This window comes from Corvus hawaiiensis, chromosome 3 (assembly GCF_020740725.1).
Source record: "Corvus hawaiiensis isolate bCorHaw1 chromosome 3, bCorHaw1.pri.cur, whole genome shotgun sequence".
NCBI lineage: Eukaryota > Metazoa > Chordata > Aves > Passeriformes > Corvidae > Corvus > Corvus hawaiiensis.
Genome location: NC_063215.1, coordinates 21910164 through 21925812, shown reverse-complemented (window position 1 = coordinate 21925812; position 15649 = coordinate 21910164). Strand labels below are relative to the sequence as shown.

The 15649-nt window shown below is 39.3% G+C and overlaps 1 protein-coding gene across 16 annotated transcripts in view; it reads right to left on the bottom strand.

Annotated features, from left to right (window-relative positions):
• Window positions 1–8354: 8354 nt before the first annotated feature.
• Window positions 8355–15649, bottom strand: part of DLGAP2 (DLG associated protein 2) — a 466127-nt gene continuing 458832 nt past the window's right edge. For all 16 annotated transcript variants that reach the window (XM_048296314.1, XM_048296315.1, XM_048296325.1 and 13 more), the window contains one exon: window positions 8355–15223. In XM_048296314.1, the coding sequence (XP_048152271.1) occupies window positions 15005–15223 (219 nt within the window). In that variant the 3' untranslated portion in view covers window positions 8355–15004. The remainder of the gene's footprint in view (window positions 15224–15649) is intronic.

Below are 15649 nucleotides of genomic sequence, written 5' to 3'. Positions count from 1 at the left end.
CTCATCTCATTTTATTGGAGCCATAGTTCCCATTGCACCTGTCCTGCAGGTGCAGTTGCTTCCAATCATGTGGTGTAATGTATCTTGTCCGGCAGTGGATGCTCAGCCTCAGAGGTTATGAAGACCTGAATTTTTTCCCCTGCATCACTGCAACATGCTGACAACATCTGGAACAGAACCCCTGGGGCAGAGGAAAAAAGCTGGGGCCAAAGTATTCTTGGCTGAGAAGAAGCAGGTACTGAAAATAGATCCAATGACTCCACAGTCTGATCACGCTTTGCCTTTGAGAAAGCATTTCCACTCTAACCTACGCAGACACACTTCAGAAACCATTATTCCCAAATATATCTGTTTGCTGTGATGGAGAGCTGTGATTCCAGAAAGAGAAATGTGGTATTGCAAATGAAATCTGTTCAGGAGTTTGCTATCACTTTCGGGGAAAATGTGCTCAGATACAGCAATGGGTGGCAGTATAAACTTCTGAAACACAGAGAGCTGTGCTCAGAAGTGCTGGCTGAGCCTGCTGGACATGGCAGCTGCGCTGTGCTTGTGCCAGCAGCCCCCAGTCCAGCTGCACGGCAGGATGCCATGAGAGGGTGCGGCAATTCTGCCACACGCTGCCTGCCTTTGGAAAGACATCAGGAGGGCAGGCCGGGAAGGAGATGTGATGTGTGCCTCTCATTCTTCACACTTTCCAGACTAGGAAAATGGGACTGCAAAAACCTTCTTTTGTCCTGTTTGACACAACCAAAAGGAACTGAATAATTTAGTGCCTCCCCAGACTGTCCCTCCAGACAGTATTCAAAGGCAGCCTCTAATCTATTTGTTTCTTTGTTCCCTTCTTGATGAAGAAGTGTGAGAGAACTACATTTATACCAATTTATTATACAGGTTTTACTGGTTTATTTAGTTAGATGTAAGAAACAGTGAGGTTCCTTCCAGAGTAAGGTATAATGAAGCAAGAAGGTTCAAAGGGGGTTTGCCTTTAACCAGCAGGGTACAGGGAGGGAACTCCCAGGACCCTGGCAAGTGTCTGTTTGTTTAGAGCAAAAGCAAATAACATTGTAACTTTGGAGATATTCAGAAAGGCGGGCACATCAGCAGAGAGAGCACGGTGATGTGATGGGGGTTGAAAGGGCCGTCAGCTCCTCGTATGCTGAAATCCGGATCTCCCTTGGGTAATGTAAGTTAATGCAACGAGAATTACAGCAAGTTAGATACTATTTTGATCATAATAATCTTCCATTTTTTAGCTAATGGAAATGAACGTGTGACTAAAAAGCATTTATTGTTCATTCCTACCCGGCTCTGACATCTCTCACCCACTTCCCCCGGAACAATTTCCCTCATATATTTTACCTCGAAAACTACCCTCGTTCATGAATTGACTGAGAGTTACCACTCATCTTGTTCCTGAACTCACCTAACCTTTTTCTTCACAGGTGAAAATACAATATTAGCTTCACTGGAAGCCATTAATCTTTGTCCAAAAAAGTCAGTAGTACCCGTACAGCATCTGACACCAGATAACACAACAGATCATCACAGAAGATATTTACGGTTATTTCATTTGTGACAATAAAGATAAATACTTAGCAGCTCATAGACCAGCAATTCTCTCTGTTTTCCAGAAAAGAAAAGTTGATCTCAGAAAGAAGCCAAGGAAGGGTCACAATCTGTTACGTCTCACAAGGTAAATGCCATCAAAGTGAAACATCACAGATGGTAAATGTGCCCCAGGGCTTCCTACAAGTCTTTCACATGGCCATGAAATGCTGCTGTCTGCTCCTCAGGTCCTCTTATGCACAAAACCCCTCCTCTCCTTGTATCACCTCGTTCTCCTGTGGCACAGTAAATTCCAGGGAAAACTTTGTAGCCTCTGACTTACAACAGCATTTTTATTACACTTACCTTACTTTGATATTTGGAGACAAGCAAGGTGGGAAATGACACGCAGAGGGAACCTCCCCTCCACAGCAGCTATCACAGTTGGTTCACATGTGGTCTTAAGTGACCCTTCTTACTGAATAGGTAGAAATTCACATTTATCTCCAGGTATTAGGTTTTTTTCCTTCTTTGGTTACTAATTAAGAATGTAAAATCTGATGGAGAGTTACAGCTTCTTACTTATTATTTCAAATGAGGATGTTCTTGCAAAATTCGTTTATTCCATGTCTCATTAAATAAGTCAACAGTAAAATGTATTTTGGAAAGATTTGGGAGAATGGAGTGAATCTGAGTGGAGGAATAAAAGATCTTCAATTTGTTATAGACCAATTTGTCTCAAAACAATACAACCACCTCCTAATTGAGGCTGAAAAGTGATAAAATTAATTAGCTCATCTCATGCAGAATCCGTTTACTTTCCGGCACAATATGCATATAGGTATTTGATTTGAGATCTGGCTGTAGAAACTGATATGTAGTGTGAATTAGCCCAAAAATGCTTTTTCACTGCAAGCAGAATTATGGTAAAGTCCTATTTCAAATTAGCTAAAGCAATCATGTATTTCTAATACGCAAAGAATAAAGAATATAGCACTGACATTAGTTTTGCTCTATAGGTTTTCTCTTTCCTCAGCCCTATTCTCCTCATATTTCTTTTCAGCTTCCTTTCTGTGATTCAGACAAGTAAATGGTTTTATCCTGCGATATAGACATGCACAAAACGAACAGAACATGAATTCTGGCCATTTAAAATAAGTAAATAGATATAAAATTTACACTTGCTCCTCTTTTATTTCTGTATGGATAAATATATACATATGTATTATATATATGCATATGCATATACATATGTGTATATATATACATACACACATATAAAGCCACGTAAGCTCATACAAATATATAAATATAAACATTCGTAAAATTCTAAATACGAGATTTTTTTAAGATGTTGTCAATGCTTCATAAATTTATAAATATTTTACAAAATTCACTTTGACATATTCAAACCCCAAAGCATAACATTCATCTGTTTCTCTTACTTTTCAGTCATGATTTATTTCCTATCTGGCAAAACTGATTTATCACCTCTATTATGATTAGGATTATGTCACTTTTTAATACACTAAAACCTTGATTTTTACCAAAGCTAATTTCCTTTTAAGATTTGTCTGAAGCAGTCTATTATAATATACTCCTCCAGGATCTGCATTTAAATTGATTTGTCATTATTTTATATTCCATTGACCTAAGCCCTGTCCTCCTCAAATCTTTTAGTGCCAAGCTCTGCAGCGGGTTTGATGATGTTCAGTTGCAAGGAGGAAGCCAAGTGTGGCAATGACAGGTGCAGAGCCCTTCTGACAAGCAGACCCCTCTGTGTTTCTGATAGCTCTCACCTATGCAGGTGAGTTAGTGTGGGTCACAAAGGATATGTGAACCACACAACAACCACAAAGAATCTCAAAGAGATTCTGGCTGAGCAAGTTAATACTTGTAATACAAGTTGTCTTCTCCTGGTCAGGATCTGGGCTCCCGTTCAGGGGTAAAGGCTGAGGTGATGTTACTCCTCATGTAGAGCAGAAATTTTCTTTAGATTTTTCTGTTAATTGCAACACTGCAAGGAGCCTAGTGCCTGCTACTAATAAAAAGGGATATGAACCTCATACTGAGAAAACAACACTGCTGACTCAGCTGCTATCACGAATTTTCTGTAATTTCCTTATTGACCATTCAGACGTTTTATTCAAGAACAGCCCATCTTTGTGAGCTGATAACCCCGTAAGACACAGGAGAAGAAGCAGAGACCCAGCCACAGCCCTGAGAACTCATCTTCCCAAGTGCTGTGGCCAGCAGAGGCACTAGCCTCTCGTATCCACCTGCCTGGTCAGCTTCTCCTTCTGGGAAGAGCTGGGGAACAGCTCACTGAGCAGCACTGGCAGCTTTGGCAGGCAAATGCCTCTTTTACACTTGCAAATGGTCAGTTGCTTATAAACAGGATCATCTGTCAAGTGAGATGAGGGTACCAGTAGCCTAGGCACATCCCTTTCAGAGCATGTGTGCAGCCAGGGTGCTGGTTCCTGTGGCTCTGTAGTCAGTTCTGACGTGGATCACAGCTGCAAAGCTGCATAGGGTATGTTTGTTACCTTGTCCTTGAGTTAAATGGTAAAGCAGGGATTCACTACCCTTATCCAAAGAAACAAAAGCTACACTTTTCTGCTAATGATGCTAATAACCTCCTCCCAGGGAATGGGGAAGCAATTTCATTAACAGCTCGTAACAACTCCTTTGTATTGAAACATATCAGTCTTTTTTAGATCCATCTTCTGAACTGTGTCCACTTATGTCATGCGTAGTAAATATTTTGTAATCCCTGTTATTTTCTTTCAAATTTTCTCCAGTTCTTCTCAATTCCTCCAAAACAGGATTTAATACTCTAACCAAAACTCAACAGCATTGAACCAAGTGAAACAAGAACCTCAGTAGCATACAGGACATGTCCCTGCATCCCCAGCATCTGACTTGCCACTTTCCCAGTGACATCACTGAGTACTCAGCCAGTCAGTGTCACTTTAAGGCATTATGAAACCTTTCTGCTTAGCTCACTTGCTAACATTTAGTGTTTGATTGTTTGCCTGAGATTCAGAGGGTAATTTCTGCTGTCTCAGACAGAATGTGGGTGGAAGTGGCTAAGTTGAAGATAGCAAGATTCAGGGAGTCTGTATCCCACCATTGCCCAAACATGACAGTCTGTTTCCTAACACAGGCAGACAAGCACACAAAAAGCATCCTGCCCTGTGCCCCAGACCTGCTGGGGTTCATACCTAGGACAGAGACAAACACCATCTGCACCCAAGTCTGTTAGAAGTCCTTAAGCACTTGACACAGAGCAAAACGCAGTGCCCATGGAGATTTCTACTGAGCAGCCTGGATGGGGGAGGATGAGCCATGTCTCAGATACACGACTTTGATTTTTATTGATCTGAAGACTTCTCCCTTCTATGGGTAATTTGTTTTAGCTTGGCTTGCCATGTCATGTCCAATAATGTGTGCGTGCCACAATTTAAGATTGTGTATACATGGATGATTACACAGCACAATAATTTGTTAAGCCACACTAATTTAATGATATGCTAATACATTCACTATTAGATTTCCTCTTTCCTTAAGAGCATGTGATTTAGCATGTGTTGATTTAGCATCAGGTTGACTCTCCTTTAGCTTGCGATCACATTTTCTTTGCTCTACTTTTTCTCAAAAGAATATTCTGTCGCATCTGAGTACAGCATTTGGTATAGAATTCAGTATAGAATTTTTCATTTTCTCTTCACTGAATTACATCACACTGAATTTAGAAAGCACTCCTGTTTTCTTGGTTTCACTGTGAATTTTGATCATATCCTCTACAGAACCTGTAACCATTCCCAGGTCAATGAATGTAATACTCTCAGGTCAATGATGATTTTTTTAGTAAATCATCAAAGTTTTCAATGAAATTGCTGAATAGTACTGAGAGCAGGTTAGATTTTTCTCCCTCTCACACTTCAAAAGGCCTTCAGATTTCACAAAAGGTCAAACATATATGTATATTTAAAATAATATTTTTAGCTGCATCAGTTTAAATTTTACAAAAAATTCATTTAGACAATATTTTCCTAGTTTTATATGAAAATGATACACTGGAACTGAATCAAAAGCCCAATGAAGTGAAGATCTATCACAGCCTACTGTTTTTACCTAATCCCTTAGCCATTCATCCTGTTAAAGAGGAAAATTAAATTGGCTGACATGATAGGGTGGTGGCAAACCAGTGTTGCCTAGTTTTTATCACTGTATTATCCTCTAGCTACTTATAAATTGCATGTTTAGGAGGTCATGGCAGAATCTGTGCAGGGATTGCGTTAGGGCTGCAATAGGTTATGTAAGGTACTTGTCTACATTTCAAAATTTTCACACTTCAGCTGTGCTGCTACAGTTAAAACAATAACAGCCTTCAACAAACCCACTATCAGTGTCAGTGCAGTTCAGCTGGAATAAATATGTTAATTCCAGAGCACGTACTCTACACCTGATTATTTGGTTCAGTAATTGAAATAAAATATGTCACATCTATGCCCCAGCTTTACTTGACCTTACTAGTTCATCAGTGATGCCTGTCCTTATCTATACGGCTATGCCTATAATACGAAGGCTGACAGTCAACCATCTGTGAAGCTGTTGTACAAGAAACAGCTCGCTTGTTAGTCCTGAGATCCTTTCCAGATTGCATGAAGGATCAGCCTATTTTAGGGAACTCATGAAGGCTAAGAGAGTTAAGAGGTTACTGGAATTTTGGCTAGAATTAATCAAGGCCTTAGTTCTGGTATAGCGGTACAGAACTGCTGTGAGTGATGCTCCATGTCATAACATCCGGTGTTAGGAGATAGACAAAAACAACCACTAAGCTGCTCTAACAACCTCTCCCTAAATTTCATTCTCATTAAAACTGCTGACATATAGCTGGAAAATTTTGAGCCTTCCACAACAGGTATTAAAGATGAAAATTCCTTCATAGAAGCAATGAACCATCAGAGTATCAATGTTGAATTTTATTGGTCTTCCTGTCAAGACCTTTCACAGCCTCTTTGTACACCACCTGTCCATGCTGTTCCTAGCACCAGTCATTATATCAGGAGATGTCATCTTCCACCTTCATCTGGCTCAGGACATCAAAATTCATCATCTCTGTGTTAAATTTTCAAACAAACATCTTTCTTGAGCTCAATCTCTTTTTGGGAAGACATCCCTGAGGGTATCTTCCACTTCATTATCCCCTCTTTTTCTGATGGCTGCAAAACAAATGGCAACTGATGGGATGCTGGGATGCTGCTCTTCATTTTAATTAATAGCATCTCACTTTTCCCATCAGTTTCTCTCCTGTGTCTGCCTATCTGTTGTTTCTTATCTATTGGTTGGGCTATAAACTTTTCATGGTAAGGGAAAATTTTCAGTTTGTAAATGTACACTGTTCAAATGTACAAGTGGTCTGTAGTTAGAGCTCCTAAGTGTTACAATAGTATATATAATAAATGAACAATAAAAATCTAATGATTCAAGCAATTAGGCACTTTTCTATGCCAAATAAATTCATATTTTCATATTATTTCTGATACCTCCTTTGTTTAGACTCATCTTTGTTTCGTGCCTATCATGGCTTTTGTCTAATCAAGAAACGTGGCAAAGTATTCATCAAATTTTCTGCTGAGTTGCTAAAGCCATTCCCAGAAGGAGACTTGTCTGCCCTGCAAGGAGCTGAAAACTGTGAAGTACGCTAGAAGCTCCTTTTGGTTATTCTGTTGCAAACAGTAAAAACACACAGAGAGATGCTTCAGGATTCACCTTGTCAAAACAAATCCATTCAGTTACTTCTGCCCCCTAATGACTGCTTACAAGTAACTCAGTTTGGGGTTTTTTACAAGCAAAAGAGACTAGTATTCTTTCTGTTAGTGATACACAATGTTCTCACTCAAAATCAGTAGATGATGCATACCTATAGTATTAATGACTCTAAATCAAAACACGTTGATGGAATGGCATAGCTTATTCCCTTATTTGCTATTTTCCATCAGATTTTACATGCGTCTTCCTTTGATTTCAGCTAAAATCCTATCAAAATTGTTTTTATAATTGATCTCCTAACACTCCAAAGGCTAAAAGTCTAAAGTAATAATTTAGTGTTGTCTACAAACTGTCTAGTTGGAAATGTCAGATTTAACTAATGCAAAATTTAAAATGTAATAAAGAGTGTACTCTATTTTTTCTCAAAAAATTTAATTGCAGAATTATTTACAGGAGATGAACATAAACAATACATAAACCAATTGAAAGAGGCAGCTTCATAAAAGAGCCATGGGGCAAAATAGTGAAGCACATTTTCTTACAATCAGCTGGAGGTGAGTAGAGAACCATGAAAAAAGAATAACTCAATAATAAAACAATTTTCAAATATGTCTTCAAAGTAACAAATAACATTCTGGTAAAGAAGATATTACTGAGAAGCAAGAAATTATTGTAGCAATGAAACAACATACTGTACATTCAATTTAGGTATCCTGCATGCTACTAAATAGAATTTATCAAAAGAACCATAAAAGCATGAGAAAGAGAATTACATAAAATAGTTTAATTCTAATGAAGTGTAGCTTTATACAGATGGTGAATATTTGGCACTCAGTTCATCCTCATTGTTGATATGATTTCTTATGTATATATATATTTATATATATTTATATATACTTTTAATGATAACTAAACAGCTAGTTTCCTGGTTCTAACATTCCTTGAAGTTCTATAGGAGGCATTTAATTTAGTCCTTAGGCCACACTTGATTATTTTGGCATGTCCATGGTAAATGAAAGTATGAGTTTTGTCTCTGTACAGAAAATCCTGCACAGTCATAGTGGCTTTTCTTCAGGAAAGAACAGTTCTAGAGCATATAAGCCAGGCTACTTGAAAGGGAATTTTATTTCAGTCAGGAAATTAATATATAAATTGAACTAAATAATACATACATGCTGAGCCCTTTTAAAATGAGATGGCCATACTATTAAACCTCCAAAGGGTAAATCAAAGCATGGATATGAGCATGTGGATTCCATGGGTAATTATAAACAAAGCTGGCATTTCTTTGTGAGGACTCTCTTCAGAGACTCGAACCTACTACCGAGCCCTCTGCATGACTATGACCTACCTGAAAGGAAAAATGAGCTCCTACAAAGTAGTGGCACTCTTGCTACCTTGAACAGAGAGTCCTTCCTACCTCAGACTTGCTGAGTCAGATATTGATCTGAATTATATTGATTCAGATTTGATATTTCTCTCTGGTTTCGGTTTCTGAGCATTGATTCTAATACAACCGGGATAAGAACTTTGCCTGGAGCTCTGCAATAATCCATCTCACAAATAAGAAACTTGTATGACAGTGAAGCTTTAGGAAGGGGAAATAGTGTGTTGAATGAAAGAGTGGCAAGATAAGGAGAAGAAAATTCCTCACTAATGGGCTGTGTTTCTGAATAATGACTATATATTCAAATAAGCCTCCCCCTCATTTATGCTTAGGTGAAAATATTCATGGTTTTGTACCTAGAGAAGTAAAAAATCCTGTCCAACAAAACCAATTTAGAAAAATAACATTTTGGCCTTAATAAAATATAGAATTAAATTGCCAGCTGATGAAAACTGTTCGGTGTTTCCTCAGTTAAAGAGCAAGCCATGTAGACAGACTAATTTACCTTAACTACAATCTGACTTCAAAAACCTGGTTCTCTTCTGGCAATGAAGGGTAATGGGAGAAAAGCTGGGTGTGGAAAGGTAGAGCAGTGAACTTGCAGTCTTCTTCTGCGATCATCTTTTATGAAATGCAATATGCATATGAGAAAAGATCTGGAATACTGTTTTTAGATACAGAATCATAGAATTGTTTATGTTGGAAAAGATATTCAGTAATGAATGCCATGGCCTCTTTCAGCTATTGGAATTTTATTTCATTAAGAGGAGCTGAATCAGCCTACATTTGCTTGCCAAATTTTCTTTTGGGCAATGTTCCATTTCAATTTTGGTTTTATATTTGCTGTTCCGAACAGCCTATTATGTAGTTAAATAGCTACAGCATAATGCCATAGAGGTATCTGCATCTCAGAGATAAATTAAGCAATTTCTGTGGATACAGAGGGCTTAATTCCTGACAGGACTGTGTATGCATATGAGTATGCCATAAAACATCTGTTCCTGAAAGATGGTCCCTGGAGGTGAACATGGTGAATAGCTGCTGATGGGCCATGGGGCTGCAGTAGGCAGTGAACCTGCCACAGCTGTCAGTGATGAGGATGAGCTGCAAGAAAGTGGCACAACCTACAGGAATGTGAGTGTTGCCTGTGGTTCCTGGGTCCAGTTGTCCGGAACCATGACAGTGAAAAATCATTATGTGTATATATAGATATATGTATATATCCTCTTTCTGTTCTGTGCAGTATGAAATGGTGGCCTCTCATCTGCTGATCCTGTCCATGCAGAGAGAGGCGTCCCCATTGCTCTGCCATAAAAGAACCCTTACGGTTAGGGCTGAGTCTCACTAAAGAGCAGCTGCCCAAACCAAAGCACAATCATCATGCCTAAGTCCTGTGCCCCATGTCATCCCTCATGTTAGTTGGGCTGGAGGGCAGACTAGGGGAGAGAACAGGGCGCTTGGGAAGGCTGCTCGTGCAGCAAGTACCCCGGATGGATCTCTCCCGCTAAGAAAGCGGGGGAAAATGCACTTGCAAAGGGGAGACTTGCCAAGATTCCTGACCAAGAGGGCTCAGCTGTAGGTGCCATCAGTTCCCATGCCTGGCACCAGCCAGGAGTCTCCTCTGGCACCCTCCCAGGGAGCTCTTCCACTGCAGGGACCTCACTGCCATCGTCAGGAGCAGAAAAGGCAGAGATTGTTCTGAAAGGTTAATTTGATGCTCATCACTCCCTGCCTACTCCCTGGAGGGATGGTGTGAGCACTGATTGCCCTCATCTCTGCTTTGCTCTGGTCTTCCTCCTGGTTCAGCAAGTCTTTGCATCTCCTTCAGCACAGGCTCAGACTGTGAGGTCCCAGATGCTGGAAGGGTGCTGTGGAAGGAAACTCCCCAGCAGCATGGGCACAGGTGGGAGAACCGCCCACATCCTGCCATGCTGGGTTACCTGTCCCAGCTGCAGCCCAGCCTGGAGTTTGTGTGTTGGCTAATAAAGTGCTTGGAGATCCTTCTGGATGAAAGGCACTGTATAAGTGTGGGTGTCAACCTGTCATACACCAGGAAGCACCTCTCTAGACATTAAGGAGTCTGTTGATATTCCTCACCTCGAGCGCAGTGGGCGGGTGGTATCCCTGCATCATAAGATGCTCTAGGAACAGTAATGGGAGTAAGGTTGCTTCATGATTCTTTTAAGCTCTCTTACACTGAGGCTCTGGTTTCACAGGTTTTCAGTGCACACAGTTTGACACCTGGAGCTACCAAACCAGCTTCAGACCTCAAATCAGCATGCACAAACCAGCACTTGATGGGTCAGCCTCTGGTGTGCCCCTGCCACTGGTGCCAACACTGAAATGCTGAGGAGTACATCAAACCCACCAACTGGGCAGGGCAGGCTCAAGGCTTTGAGTGCAGAAGGCTGAGCTGGGCTGATGTGGAGGCCTGCTGCTCTGGGCAAGGGGCCGGGGGGGACCTGCATGGAGAGGGCCTGGGACAGAATGGTGGCACTGCCTGAGGTGCCATGGGGCCAGGAACTCTCAAGGGCACTGCTTCTGCAGGCCACGAGGAGGCTGCGAGCCCCGTGTGACACACCGGGCCACGTGTGACACTCCATCACGTAGCAGTTACTTGCAATATCACCCAATGACCAAACATACCTTGACTATATACTAGATGCAGTGCTGAGGAAGTAGAGTACTAATTTACTGATACAGCAGGACATGGGCTTATTTTAAAACAAATAATTTCCATTATATGAATTATATGTTCTATCTATCTATATATATGAAATTCACACACTTTCCTATGCACGCTTTAATTCCTTCCTGATTGATCTCAAATCTAATATAGTGTCAAGGTTTAAGCATGAATTAAAATATCGTTTTTTGGTATTAAACTGTACAATGTTGTTCATGTTTGCATTCTGCCAAAGGCCATTCTAATCAGGTGGACATGAAATAATAAAACACTTCATAATGTACTTCACCAAATTACAAAGAATTTCGAATCTAAAAAGACATACAAAGCAAAAATAAGTATGGCAAATATCAACAATTTCACCATTCAGGCCTTTTTCCTTATTTAAATTTTCTGAATTCTGTTTATTATACTTGTGTTTTACAGGCAATGACTAAATGAACAGAGACTTTCTATAATTTTAATGTGTTAAAATACATATTAGTCCAGTTAATATTTAATTAAACACTAGACCATTTTGCTATATTCAGCTGTTCTGAGTGGGTCTATACCATGAACTCTCAAAGGAGAAAGCATTCTAGTTCCTATCTTTATGTTTATTTATGTTCCTCCTATGTTGGTTTTTTAACTGACTTTTATTTTTGTGATGTGGGGTCAGATTACAATTGATCTGGTTTTATGTTTATTAAGATACAGGGTTTCTCATGTCAGAGACTGAGGCAATCTGAATTTGATTTATTTGCGACACAAATATGGTAAGCATAATGTTATCTTTCTAAACTAACCAGATGTACAATATGTAAATTTAAATGGCTTACTTGCCTTAAAAGATATCATGTTACCGGTACAATAATTTAATATATTGCACTTCAAAATATAATGTGCACCGATGATAATATATTGTCAGATTTGTTGGTAGGCATCTAGTTTACTTTTGATTTTTTATGATTTTTTTTAGTAGGGTTTTTTTTTGGCTTTTTTGTTTGTTTGAACAAGATGGAATGAGCAGAAATAATAGATTTATAAATCTTCTATTGAGCATTTTCTTATAATGGCATAGGAAATGTAGAACACAGACTCCTCCAAGTCAGCATTATTAGGCCAGCTGGGATCTCAGTTTATCTGTAATCTGTTGGGTTTATAATTTCTCTTCATGAAGTCTGATTCCTGGCAGGATCAGGTACAACTTGTCTTAATCGCATGACCTGTTGCTGCAGGCAGGAGGGTTCAAGCGAGTAAGGCAAGTGTGATTCCTCCTGGAAGTGTACAGGAAATCAGATAAAATGTATCAGCTGCCATATGTATATATGTGTACAGGTGTGTGTGTCTCTATTTCAAATTTCTTCAATCTAGCAAAAATACTGGCTTTGGTTTTGTGTGGATATTCTAATTAGCAGCTTCACTTTAAGATATCAGTTTTCAAGACTAAAGATGCCAATGTTTGCATGTACTTTTGTATTTAAAATAGTACAACAAATATAGGAAGTAGCATCAATATTGTACACTACCTAGGATTAACTCTTTTCTTAATAGAAAATGCCTTGAAAACACAAGGGATGGGAAATATGTTTTCATCTATAGAAGAATATTTCAGGGATTTATTCTTTTTTATTCCTTTTTTTTTCTTTTTTTTTTTTTTTTTTTTTGCATTCTTCAAGGATATACATTCGTCTTGGTTTTTGCTTCAAATATAGTTTAAGGCTATTTGGTAAAGTATATACCAGATACCAGGCTCAATTTACAGGGGTGTCTTCTCACAGAAACTTCTCAAAACTTCATCTCTAAAGATATGTACCTTGAAGCCAAGCATGCTTTATCAGCTGTCCAAAGACAGAACTCATGCTTAATACCACACGCTGTAGGAAAAAGAGAAGGAAACAAACAAACAAACAAAAGAAAACAGATTTGAAGCAATGTCAGATCTGCATAACCTACGGTACTTCATGTTTTCAGTCATCCATCAGGCCGCAGGGTGTGTGGGGTTTGGATTTAAAGTGCTCAACAGGTGAAGAACCAAAGTGCTCGAGTATAATTAAATAGTTGTTCTGCCTATGGCTAAATACATTGCATTTGTTAAAGCAGGTAAACAGGGAATGCGATAACTGGGGCTGTCTTTCTCACGTGATTCTCACTGTTTTGACCTAAACTTGTGTTCAGTAGGATTCAAACCTTGGAATTGGGGGCTGCAGGTTACTCATTTTATTGCGTCTTCACCTGAAGACTTCTAAGGGCTGGATTGCTTGGTTGGCCCTGGAAGGTAGGTGAAGTGGAATAATTCTGTGTTAATTTGTTTTAAGTGAAAGCCTCTTAACTGTGGTAGCTACCACTTCTCTCTTCTGACAATGTGAGGCTTGAAAATATATTATTTTCCTTATATTCCATGGCTGGAAACCACTTATCTCTTGAGTCATGGTTTTTTCTGTCTGAAGCAAGCAAGAACCTTATTCTTGCCATAAATGATACTGCATAGAAAAATAGTTCTAAAAAAAAAAAATACAACTGTAAACCACAGTTCACCTTTACCTTAACATAACCATTTAAACTTATATATACTTACCACTCACATTCATATTTCTTAAACTGTTTACAACATCACAACTGGCATTTTAAACAAGCAAGATTTTTTTGTTCTCAAGGATACCCTGGAAACTCAATTGTTCTAACAATTTGAGAGTTTGAAATAGTACATGTAGCGCAGCTCTTGAAATGAAAGAGAGAAGGTTTATAAAATAAATGTTAACATGTAAAAGAAGTGTTAAAAATGCAATGAGTGGTCCAAAGGAGCAAGTATAACTTTTTCTTTACTCGTCTTACTACAGAAGATCTAACTTTTTAAGGCTTCCGTTTTCCTTTCACCCATCACTCAAGTCCTCTTGCATTACAATTTTGCTTAGGTTTCAGAGTGTCATTATACTGCTAACAGCAAACGTTTCTTAGTGGACATTCCCACCATCACCAGACTTGTATGCTTCTTGGTTTCTGATGAACTTTGGAGTTCTAGTGGCTGGATATCCCTGTTCATCTCCAGAAACTCGAATGAGATGAGAGGCCTAGTGTTATTTTGCAGTAGCAAAGATGAGAAGAGTGGCAGAGCGCATGGGTAAATATGTTAGCTGGATTCTAGGAAAAGAAACTGGAGGTCAAGGAGATAAATGGGTTCTTTCTTTCCTGCTCTTTACATTTGTAGCACCTTCTACTTGGATTAGCTAATGCCTCTAGTGAATGGTGAGATGCACCCATTTATAGTTTGTTATTCTTATCCCTAATTATCACACTTTTTATAAAAATATAAATAACAAAAAGTAAGCTGGGTTCCATCTCAAGAGGTGTTTCTTGTTGTCCTCTGAGAATATATTGGATAAGTCAGGTCTTGACAAGCCCTATCCATTGTAGCTGATTGTAAGTCAGACAATAAATACAAAAAGAAGTCATTCTTGCGGTGAGCTCAGCAAATTCTGAGGAAATCAAAAGCATTCCACTGTGCTTATGGCACAAAGAACACAACAGCAAGGGCATATTCAGTGGAGAGAATGAGACAAAAATTACCAGGTAAGTGACAAACTGTACAAGCATTTTGTTTAAAAAAGGAACTCTGCAGCATTCTGTCTTTAAAGCCGGGTTTGAGCCTCTGGGATATAGATCTCAATGCTGTCTGCACGCTCTGTGGCTGAATTCTGCCGGAAGGAGGCTGCTCGCTTGGCAGCCATCAGCCGTCTTCTAGCCTCTTGTCGTTGTCTGTCAGGTAGGTCCAGAGATTTTTCTCTTGTGATAGGGAATTTTCCTTTTGGGGGCTTCTTTGGTACAGGAGGAGGAATCTTTCTTTCTTCCTGCAAAAGGGCATTAAAACTAAGTGTGACCTGCATGCAAAAGGTACTTGTCAGCAGAGCATGCACATCAAAGACATGAAATGCAAAATACTGATTACATACATCAAGCATGCTCAATTTGTGCTTGCCCATCAGCTGACTAATGGATTACATGAACAGCTATCCACACTAGGAACACTGACAAAACCCTTTTATTTGACAACCATTATGCATTCTGCGGTCCTGTGCCTAAAAAAAGACTGGGCTTCCTTCCACTGTCCTCGCAGGTATCGGCACATGCAATCTGCACACCTCACTTTCATATGGATTTGTTTAATTTTAGCTGACACATTATTACACTCATTATAAACAGAAACACACACTGTCTCTCCAATAGGAATTCAGCGCATCTGTGTGGTCTGATCAAGTGAAAAGACTCTCTAAGAT